General features: G+C 36.0%; 1 protein-coding gene across 1 annotated transcript in view; it reads left to right on the top strand.

The window, feature by feature from the left end:
- LOC149785524 (uncharacterized protein KIAA2013 homolog) overlaps positions 1-12489 on the top strand; it is a 62094-nt gene that overhangs the window by 36472 nt on the left and 13133 nt on the right. Inside the window, exons 10-12 of the mRNA XM_089979329.1 lie at positions 1408-1476; positions 3259-3458; positions 6810-6922. Coding sequence (XP_089835455.1) covers positions 1408-1476; positions 3259-3458; positions 6810-6922 — 382 coding nt within the window. The remainder of the gene's footprint in view (positions 1-1407; positions 1477-3258; positions 3459-6809; positions 6923-12489) is intronic.

The following is a 12489-nucleotide window of genomic DNA, read 5'->3' as shown; positions in this document are numbered from 1 at the left end:
ATCCAACTCTTCATCATCTGGAAAAGCCCCAACCGGTACTTGCAGCATGGAGGACAGTATGTAAGGTTGTGGAGCACACCAGTTGACGAGCTTCATTAGGGTCCATGGCAAGTGGGAACTGGAGAAAATATCTGTTCACATCATCCATCTGGATATGAAAGCTATTATCTGGGGCTTTCATTTCTGGAGGGACCACCTCTGCCAGAAAGTTGTCCAAATCATGTTGAACAACACCTGTGGTGACATACCTCCATAAATGGGGGAATCAAATTACTTGACTTGTATGTTCTTGTTTGCAGTTTCTGCATTGTTGCAGCCAAGTAAAGATAAATGTAGACATCAGACACATTCCCAGCAGTCTCTGTGTCATGGCCAACTCTCTGTCAACAAGGGAAGATCTTTCACACCAATTGGTCAATCCAGCAATTGGTCGATCTTCAGATTTGCGTGGGTGTGGGCATCTATAGATTGATCTTTTTGTGACTAGGTGGAACCACACACTGCCCACCTTTATGTCCCCAGTTCCATATCCAGAAACCTGAGTAGTGTACACAACTGCTATCAGCAGGGTGGAGATGTGGGCCTTTGCTAACCTGGCCCCCCCCTCTTAATAATACAGAAGTTCATGGGACTGCAGAAATGCAGACTGATTCAGATAGCACCTCTTCATTGGAACATGTCCTGGATCAAGGATCTACTGCATTCATCAATTGATGTCCCCAGACAAATTTCAGTCAACCAAATCTCAAACAATTATGGTCACAAGCAGTCCATCCCTGTCCAGATCAACTGCTTTTGTCAGGGAAGTATTGCAAAGGGAAGAAATTAAATCTTTGATTGTGGAAAGAATCTCATAAACAAGAAGGTCCTCTTCTTTGAAGGATTATGAGGGAAAGTGGCATGCATTCAGGGATATATGCAAACATTATCCCTTTGAGTGCCTCCTTCCCACAAAAGGCTGACTTTTTTCTCTACTTTTGTGAGAAGAAGACATCGGCCATTATTACCATCACAGGTACCACTTCATGATGTCTGACAATTTTAGACATCATGGCTGAGAGGATATTGGTCATGATAATGATCTAACAGACATAATAATTATGTTTCTATAAGAATACTTACCTGATTACATTACTTTAAGACCTTCCCAACCTGCCTCCCATGTGAGCATCATAGTTGATCTTTAGCTCAGCTCAGTATTAGCAACACCTGGTGACAGCAAGGTGAGGTAAGGGGCAGGAGCTACTACCTGTCATCTATATGATATAGATGGAAATGACAAGTGTCATCTTTTTGTGGATGGCTCCATTCAGGATGTAGCAGAGTTTAGTTCTTAACATTAATGTGATCGGGTAAGTATTGTCAGAGAAACATGAATTTACCTAAAATGTGCTTTTTCTTTTATAGGAATTAGAAGAGGTTTTAAAAGTAGAGCCAGGACAGCTAAGAAAAGAACATATTTCTGTCTGGTCAAGGGTGAGTTCAGTGAGAGTTCTAATGTATTTCTGGGATACTTTATAAATAATAATTCTGAGGTTGACACTTAGATCAATCCTTTTGATGAAGATAAATTTTGTATAAATCCAGCACATACAGTTATTAAATTGGTCTGTATGTGTATTTGTTTGTATGTGTGAAACATTTGAAGCATTGGATGGCGCTTACCACATAATATGTACTTTTGATAGAGTGACGTATGTAAGGAGAAGTAGTTCGCATTTAAAACATGCACAGTGGAGAGAATGTTGGCATACCTCTATGCTACATTAATGTAATGTGGATGATATTTCTTTTGGATATTGTACTTTTGGAAGTTTTACATGATTTAAGCACACTGCTAACTAAAATGACTGCTCCCTTGTGTTAAAAAATCAGTCTGAATTAGTCTAAAGTACACTATACATAGCAGCTATAAAAATAGGGAAAATGAATTTTGCCAGACTAGACAATACCAGCTTCTGAAAGTGCAATGAATGAATTACCAAATATATAAAATGTAAAAAAAGTTATCGGCTCTTTTTTATACAATTGACCTCTGAAGTTCAGGAAGTGAAAATGACCAAGTAGAGCTAGCACTTTTTTGAAAGGTGCACATTTGAAGTAAGGCCAAGCTGTATACTCTATAACCCATAGTACACCCATCAATCATACACCAAAATAAAGGGAATTAAAGGTTCTTTGCATTATACCTAAGATATACAAGGTCTTTTTTAAATAGCCAGTATAACCAGTGAGGAAAGCTGGGGAAATTCTTTTTCTTTAAAATCCTAACCCTATGCAAAATACGAAACTGTAGAGCGCCACCTTGACATTGACCTTAAATGACACGACTCTAATCTTCATGTAAAACTTGAAAGATGGTTGTGATGATGATGATGATGATGATGATGATAATGGTGATGATAGTGTTCATTAAATACATGTAACTGTATATATAAATTTTAAGCAGGTAAGTAAATTTAAATTATAATTTAAAGTGAACGCTAAGTAAATTTGTAAACTTGTTTAATTAGACATTATCCATTCATGTGATATGCTTTGTTATTTTACCATAATAGTGTGTGAGACATAACCATGTTCAAAGTCAGGGGTGTTTTTGGCAAGTGATGATCAAAGGCAAACAGTACATTCATCATTTAAAGGAATATCTCTTTGCCACTCTTAAACATCACATTTTCAGAGTTTACAAAAACCAGCTTTTACCATGCCTTTCCCTTTTTTCAGCACAAATTAATGATTTTGAACATTTACATTTAATTTTTGTTATTTTTGTACTTGGTTGCATAAATCGGTTAACTCCCCTCATTTCTGAAAGGTTAAATTTGTACAGTTGTGCAATTCAATGAAGAAATCATGAAAATGAAACTGTGCTAATTTCCCAATGTCTGGTATTTTATATTTTAGTAATTTAGCAATTATAACAGTTTAACATAAAATTGATACTTCATTTTACAGACAAATGCTTTCTATATATTTTGTGGTAGAAATGGCTCTGAGAATGCTGTTAATAATATGCTAATAAAATATTTAATTTTTAAAATTATAATGAGATGGGTTCCGTACATAATCATTGGAATAGAGCTTTATGTACCTTTTTGCTGTTTTTCTTCATCATTTTTTAATACATTCTTGTTGAAGGTTTTTCTGTGTTATAAATTTAAACACAGTTTTGTGCACTGGATTCAATTGTTGAGACAATCACTGATCATCTTTAATGTTTAATTATTTTCAATATTTGCAATTATTTTACACTTACAGCTATGGGAGAGTGGATTTTCTATCAGTTCCTCAAAAGCAGTAGGGGCCATCAATGGGGACAAGATAAATAGTACCATGTACTATGTTCTCAGTAATGTCCCATCTCCCCTTAATGATCCTTTGACATCCAAGGAAGACAGGACAGCAATTATGAAGACACTGTACTACCCAGATCGATGCTACAAAGAGCACACAACTCTGTAAGATTTTGCAGAAATGTTTCATGTTGCTAAGTTTTATTGAGAATTTGGAGAAGCAGTAGTTATTTGTTGGCATTATGGACCCAAAAATTGGGGGTTGTATGATTGAATCTTACCCCAAGCAGCCCAAGTTGACTGTCATGTCGTGTCACTGCAATGTACTTTACTCACAGTATCTTGTCTCTAAGTTGTCATTCAGCTGTTTATGTTCTGATAAACATTAACCATTCATAAAATTTCACATCAGCTAATTGGGTGAGTGACAAAATTCTTCTGATCACTCCTATGACCCATTCTGTCACTGGACCCGACATATTGATTTTAAAAAATGTATATAGAGGACAACAGAGTCTGAGTACACAGCTATAACCTACTCTGACAGGACACACTATTATACAGTAGTATATAGGGTCCACTGCCATAGTATTATATATAGGGTCCACTGCCATATTATTATATATAGGGTCCACTGCCATAGTATTATATATAGGGTTCAATGCCATAGTATTTTATATAGGGTCCACTGCTATAGTATTATATATATGGTCCACTGCCCTAGTATTATATATAGGGTCCAGTGCCATAGTATTATATATAGGGTCCAGTGCCATAGTATTATATATAGGGTCCAGTGCCATAGTATTATATATAGGGTCCACTGTCTTAGTATTATATATAGGGTCCAGGGCCATAGTATTTTATATAGGGTCCACTGCCATAGTATTATATATAGGGTCCAATGCCATAGTATTATATATAGGGTCCAGTGCCATAGTATTATATATAGGGTCCAGTGCCATAGTATTATATATAGGGTCCAGTGCCATAGTATTATATATAGGGTCCACTGTCTTAGTATTATATATTGGGTCCAGGGCCATAGTATTTTATATAGGGTCCACTGCCATAGTATTTTATATAGGGTCCAGTGCCATAGTATTTATATATAGGGTCCAGTGCCATAGTATTTATATATAGGGTCCAGTGCCATAGTATTATATATAGGGTCCAGTGCCATAGCATTGTATTTAGAATCTATTTTCATTGTATTGTATATATGGTACAATGCCATCGTATTAAATGTAGGATCCAGTTTCATTGTATTTTATGTAGGGTGCAGTGTCTTAGTATTAAATATTGGGTTCAGTTTCATTTTGTTTTATGTAGGGTCCAGTGTCATAGTGTTAAATGTAGGGTCCAGTGTCATAGTATTAAAATGTAGGGTCCAGTGTCATAATATTAAATGTAGGGTCCAGTGTCATAGTATTAAAATGTAGGGTCTATTGTCATAGTATTAAAATGTAGGATCCAGTGTCATAGTATTAAATATAGGGTCCAGTGTCATAGTATTAAATGTAGGGTCCAGTGTCATAGTATTAAATGTAGGGTCCAGTGTCATAGTATTAAATATAGGGTCCAGTGTCATAGTATTAAATGTAGGGTCCAGTGTCATAGTATTAAATGTAGGGTCCAGTGTCATAGTATTAAAATGTAGGATCCAGTGTCATAGTATTAAATGTAGGGTCCAGTGTCATAGTATTAAATGTAGGGTCTATTGTCATAGTATTAAAATGTAGGATCCAGTGTCATAGTATTAAATGTAGGGTCTATTGTCATAGTATTAAAATGTAGGGTCCAGTGTCATAGTATTAAATGTAGGGTCCAGTGTCATAGTATTAAATGTAGGGTCTATTGTCATAGTATTAAAATGTAGGATCCAGTGTCATAGTATTAAATATAGGGTCCAGTGTCATAGTATTAAATGTAGGGTCCAGTGTCATAGTATTAAATGTAGGATCCAGTGTCATAGTATTAAATATAGGGTCCAGTGTCATAGTATTAAATGTAGGGTCCAGTGTCATAGTATTAAATATAGGGTCCAGTGTCATAGTATTAAATGTAGGGTCCAGTGTCATAGTATTAAATGTAGGTCCAGTGTCATAGTATTAAAATGTAGGATCCAGTGTCATAGTATTAAATATAGGGTCCAGTGTCATAGTATTAAATGTAGGGTCCAGTGTCATAGTATTAAATGTAGGATCCAGTGTCATAGTATTAAATATAGGGTCCAGTGTCATAGTATTAAATGTAGGGTCCAGTGTCATAGTATTAAATATAGGGTCCAGTGTCATAGTATTAAATGTAGGGTCCAGTGTCATAGTATTAAATGTAGGTCCAGTGTCATAGTATTAAAATGTAGGATCCAGTGTCATAGTATTAAATATAGGGTCCAGTGTCATAGTATTAAATGTAGGGTCCAGTGTCATAGTATTAAAATGTAGGGTCCAGTGTCATAGTATTAAATATAAGTTCCAGGGTCATAGTATTAAATGTAGGGTCCAGTGTCATAGTATTAAATGTAGGGTCCATTGTCATAGTTTTAAATGTACGGTCCCATGTCATATTAAATGTAGAGTCCATTGTCATAGTATTAAATATACAGTCCAATGTCATAGGATTAAATGTAGGGTCCCGTGTAATAGTATTAAATGTAGGGTCCAGTGTCATAGTATTAAATATAGGGTTCAATGTCATAGTATTAAATATAAGATCCAGTGTCGTAGTATTAATTGTAGGGTCTGTTGTCATAGTATTAAAATGTAGGATCCAGTGTCTTAGTATTAAAGATAAAGTCCAGTGTCATGGTATTAAATGTAGGGTCCAGTGTCATAGTATTAAATGTAAGGTCCAGTGTCATAGTATTAAATGTCAGGTTCAGTGTCATAGTATTAAAATGTAGGATCCAGTTTCATAGTATTAAATGTAAGGTCCAGTGTCATAGTATTAGATATAGGGTCCAGTGTCATAGTATTAAATGTACAGTCCATTGTCATTGTTGTTGTTGTTGTGGGGTTTAATGCCATTTTTCAGTACACAATAGGCTATGCATGGTGGCCAGTATTAATGGTGGAGGAAGAACCTGGGAAAACCCCGGAACAAACAACCGACCCACGCTCCCGTGTCAGTATTAAATTAAGGTCCAGTGTCATAATATTAAATGTAGAGTCCAGTGTCAAAGTTATATGTAGGGTCCAGTTTCGTTTTGTTTTATGTAGGGTGCAGTGTCATAGTAGTGATCTGCGTAACTTTTGTACTTGGAATACATTTTTGTTCTTATTCAGGATGATGCATTTTATTAGCATTAAGCTTGTGTCTGGTATTGAGTAGGAAGCACGTTTCAACCAAAGTTCACTTTGAATCAGTATGGTTAACTGTTTTTAAAAAAATGGACATAAAGTAGAAGTATTCATTTTTATGTGTTCAGGTTTGGACACTCTCATTTCTATTTGACATTGGTATGGTTGGCATGTTTGTATTACTTATAAACTGAGAAAATACTATATATTTCAGACATTCCACCACCCTGTGGGTGGACCCGTATGATGAAGATGGTATTGCAAGGATTGTTGCAACTTGGATAATTACACTTGAAAAACAAGGCTGTAATGTTATGATCCAAGCTGGTAAGAGATATTAATTTTAAGTATTGCTTTTCTAGCCTTTATGGTTTTATTAATTATAAACATTCAAACCTGAACTAGTGAAACACCTGTCCAAACAGACCACCATCTCCAGGTGCTTCATCATCTCTTTGTCGCATACATTACCCATTCACATTAATTACTCACTGCCATCTACGAATCCAGCCCTCCCTGAAAGACTAAGTGTCTTTTCAGCTGTACATCAGATTGACAAAGGGAAGTAACTCTTACAAACGAATTCCCTTTGGTCCAATTGGGTGTCCACCTGTATCCTAGATGTAATTACTTTAAACTTTTGCTTGCTGCTTTGATCAGTGCCACTTAGGATCCATTGCAATTTATGTATAATTTTGACAATCCATCATTTCTTTTCAATGTTGTGGTGGGTCTGAACATTGATATACATGTGTAAAGAACATCTTCATTTTTTTCCAGTGAATTGATTATTATTTATGCAGTTTTTACCAGTCATTAATGTCCATGTGATTTTAATTGGTAACATTAAGGTTTTCACTGGTGTACTGTATTATGCTGGAAAATTTCATTCAGATTCTTGCCCAAGACCTGCTTCTTGATTATACTTGATTCAGTTTGCAGGATGAGTGAGCTACATGTGCTGTTCTTGGATCCAAACTACATGCGGTTCCATTCTGACAGCTTGTTTGTACTAATGATGCAACCTGGTTTCATTTCTAAAGCAGGTTTCCATCTGTAGGCAACCAACAAATTACTATACACTTTCCTTGATCCATCCATCAAGAGCAAAGCTGCAGAACCTGGTATGCACCCTCAGATGCTATCAAAAGCACACCGATAACATCCACAGCAGCCATCAAAGGCTGTTCCTTCAAATTAAGGCAGAAAAGCAAGATGTAACCACACAAGCATTAGTCACTAGGTCAAAAGTTTTTTTTAGATCAGCATACTCTGAACTTTCACAGGATCATGTATGAATCTGAAGATTTTGGCTCACAAAATGCAAGTGATTTCCAAAAGCCTATCCTGCAATGCCTCAATTTTAAGACATAGTGGAGTCGGCCAACTGGCATGTCCAGCCTGATTTCTCCAGTTTCTGTTTGTATGACATGGTTTTTCCAAGGTAAGAGCTGAATCTTATTGGGTTGTTGTTTGTGCCCAGACAGTTACCATGCCCCATTCATGAAACCACAACCTCTGCCCTGGGCATGACCTTGCAGCATTCACTGCAACTGTTGAATGGAGGGCAATTGCCAGTTGCAGAAACCCACAGGGACCATCCTCACACATGTATGAATACATAATTGTCAGTTGTGCTAACTTCGCGTTAGGAGAGAGTCATTCTTTTAGTAGAGCAATCATCCTGCTCCTACAGGGCGATGTGGGTAGAGGTAGGATGCTCAAGCATTTCCTCCTTGTCTGACCTGCTTATTAATTTTCGTGTGATTGGGTAATGTATTGGACAGATATTCTTATGTAACTTGCCTTTGTCTGAAGACAAATACCTGATCACATTACTGTTAATCCTTCCACACAGATGTGGACATCCTATGACAACTGTTGCTGAAGCTTAAGCTGGTTACATCCAGGATACAGGTTGACACACAGCAGGAACAAAGGGTGTTGATCTGTTAGAGTTACTTCCCTTTTTTGTTTTGGAGCAGAGAGTAATTCCTAATGTTAATGTGACCACATAAGTATTTTCAGAGAGATAATTCATAAAATATTTCCTTTCTTTCAAATCCAGATACATGACAGTTAATTGTATATACAGGTCAAGTGTATATAAAGACTGCTTTCATGTGGTCCCTTAAAGAATCTTCTCACAAAGTCTTGACTCTATATTTAGGAAAGTTACACTAAATAAATTTTTGTGTTATGTTGAATTGACAGTACCAGGATATGGATCAGTCAAGATCAATGGTCATCTTTGCTAGCCAAGGTTCTTATTATGTTAACCCTATCTACACCTTGGAGGATTGAGCAGATATTCTGTGCTTCAGGTCGGTGGATTTCATTGGATGCCACAGCAAGCCACTACATCCAATTAAAATTAAAAAAATTTAACACTGTTCCTATATGATCAAGGCAAGGGGAGAACACAACTTGAATGGATTCATAAGTAAGCATTTCTCCGCTGCCAGTCTGTGTTTGTACAAATACCTTTCACTCAAATACACCTGTAATGGCTTCTCTCTGGTATGTAGTTATACTTTCGATGTTAAACTTTAAAGTATCCTTTCGAAATCTATTGCCTCCACCATTTTCAGCCAATGTACAATGCACCACTGTCACAAACTATTGGTTAGTTGGCATTATGGGAGGCAACTCATAAAATCCAGTAGATATTGCCAGGACAAAGTACTAAAATACTTGCTCAATCTGCCAAGGTGTAGATAGGGTTAAACATATCGGAACCTTGGCTAGTGAAGATGGTTCACTGGTTCAAGTTTGATGGAACACTGGGCATAACATGATGTTATACAAACCAATCTCTATATCAAGATGCATGGCTTACAAACTCTCACCCTATAAAGTTCTTAAGTTGAACAGTTTTTTTTGATAGGTTGGAATGGTCTTATTCATTATTCCCCGTCCCTACCCCCAATCAACCAGCCTCAGTAATGGGATTGGGGAACATAGCTGTCACCATGTCCATGTGTGTGCCTGTATTCCTTTTGATATTCACGATTATTCAGTTTAATGTTTTAGCCTATTTTCAGCTCACACAGCCATAATGCCAGGTGAGCTTATGGTATGGTCCAGTGTCCATTGTGCATCATGCATCTTCTGTTATGCATCCATCCATCAAAATTTCCTTCATTCCTACTGTCATTTTCAGAGCAAAAGTGCAAAATCATTCAAGATATTTCATTGAAACTGTATGCAAATAGTAGATTAGTGGTCTAGATCTTTCTTTTAGGAATTCTTCATTGTCAACGAGGTTTTTTTGTGTTGTTTTTTTTTACAGTTTTGTCCTTTGGACTATCTAACCATCCATCCATCATGTCATTTACACTTTTGCTTCTGGAGAAAACCTTCAGAACCATTGTGCTTTTTGCTATTGAGAAATCATAGGGTTCTATATCATTTTTGTGAGGTGAGGGAGATAGATGTTTAGTCTACTTATTTCACTTGTATGTATATAATAACTGATGGGACTTTATCATTATGAACTATGATAGGTTATTAAGCCAATCCAACAAGTTCATTTGAAGCCATTGCTATTGATGATATAACAGTTACTCTATCCATCTGTCTGTAGCAAGCATTACTAGTACATCAGTTGAGATTGCTTGACCATATGGTAGCAAGCACAAATGTTGTTGTTGTAGGGTTTAACGCCATTTTTTAGCACAAGATAGGCTATACATGGCAGCCAGTATTAATGGTGGAGGAAGAACCCGGGAAAACCCCGGAAAGAACCACCGACCCATGAGAAGCTACTGGCAAGCTTTCTCACATACCTACATTGGCTGAATCTGAGACTCGAACCCACGCAGACAGAGGTGAGATGACAGTGATCTGTAACGGAGAACGCTTTAGACCACTCGGCCACTCGGGGCCCCCAGCAAGCACAAATAGTACATAAACTGATATTGATTGACCTTATGGTAGCAGGCATAAATAGTATATAAATTGAGATTGCTTGACCATATGGTAGCATACATAAATAGTACATAAATTGAGATTCCTTGACCATATGGTAGCAGGCATAAATAGTAAATAAACTGAGATTGCTTGACCATACAGTAGCAGGCATCAATAGTATATAAGTTGAGATTGTTTGACCATATAGTAGCAGGAATAAATAGTATATAAATTGAGATTGCTTGACCATATGGTAGCAGGCATAAATAGTAAGAAAACACAGAGTGCTTGCCTATATAGTAGCAAGCATAAATAGTACATAAATTGAGATTGCTTGACCATATGGTAGCAAGCATAAATAGTATGTAAACATAAAGTGCTTGACCATATAGTGGCAAGCATAAATAGTATATAAATTGAAATTGCTTGACCATATGGTAGCAAGTATAAATAGTATGTAAACATAAGAGTGTTTGACCATATAGTGGCAAGCATAAATAGTATATAAATTGAGATTGCTTGACCATATGGTAGCAAGCATAAATAGTACGTAAACATAAGAGTGTTTGACCATATAGTGGCAAGCATAAATAGTATATAAATTGAAATTGCTTGACCATATGGTAGCAAGTATAAATAGTAAGTAAACATAGAGTGCTTGCCTATATAGTAGCAAGCATAAATAGTACATAAATTGAGATTGCTTGACCATATGGTAGCAGGCATAAATAGTATGCAAACATAGAGTGTTTGACCATATAGTGGCTAGCATAAATAGTATATAAATTGAGATGGCTTGACCATATAGTATCAGGCATATATAGTATGTAAACATAGAGTGTTTGACCATATAGTGGCTAGCATAAATAGTATATAAATTGAGATTGCTTGACCATATGGTAGCAAGTATAAATAGCAAGTAAACATAGAGAGCTTGCCTATATAGTAGCAAGCATAAATAGTACATAAATTGAGATTGCTTGACCATATGGTAGCAAGCATAAATAGTATGTAAACATAAAGTGCTTGACCATATAGTAGCAGGCATAAATAGTTTATAAATTGAGATTGCTTGACCATATGGTAGCAGGCATAAATAGTATGTAAACATAAAGTGCTTGACCATATAGTAGCAGGCATAAATAGTATATAAATTGAGATTGCTTGACCATATGGTAGCAGGCATAAATAGTATGTAAACATAGAATGTTTGACCATATAGTGGCAAACATAAATAGTATATACATTGAGATTGCTTGACCATATGGTAGCAAGCATAAATATTACATAAATTGAGATTGCTTGACCATATAGTATCAAGCATAAATATTACATAAATTGAGATGGCTTGACCATATGGTAGCAGGCATGATAACTACATAAATTGAGATTGCCTGACTATATAGTAGCAGGCTTAAATAGTATGTAAACATAAAGTGCTTGACCATATAGTAGCAAGCATAAATAGTATTTAATATAGAGTGCTTGACCATATAGTAGCAGGCATAAATAGTATATAAATTGAGATGGCTTGACCATATAGTATCAGGCATATATAGTATTTAATATAGAGTGCTTGATCATATAGTATCAAGCATAATTAATAGTACATAAACTGAGATTGCTTCACCATATAGTAGCAGGCATAAATAGTATGTAAATTGAGATTGCACAACCATATGTTAGCAAGCTTAAATAGTATATAAATTGAGATTGCTTGACCATATGGTAGCAAGCACAAATAGTACATAAACTGTGATTGCTTGACCATATAGTAGCAAGCATAAATAATATGTAAATTGAGATTGGCCACATGGTAGCAAACACAAATATTACATAAACTGAGATTGCTTGACCATATAGTAGCAGGCATAAATAGTATGTAAATTGAGATTGCATGACCATATGGTAGCAAGCTTAAATAGTACATAAATTGAGATTGACCATATAGTAGCAAGCATAAATAGCACATAAATTGAGAT

The sequence above is a fragment of the Sinohyriopsis cumingii genome, chromosome 13, assembly GCF_028554795.1.
Source record: "Sinohyriopsis cumingii isolate HCF-2022 chromosome 13, ASM2855479v2, whole genome shotgun sequence".
NCBI classification, from domain to species: Eukaryota; Metazoa; Mollusca; class Bivalvia; order Unionida; family Unionidae; genus Sinohyriopsis; species Sinohyriopsis cumingii.
Note: the sequence above shows the minus strand (reverse complement) of the source record. Positions and strands in the feature narration are given on the sequence as shown.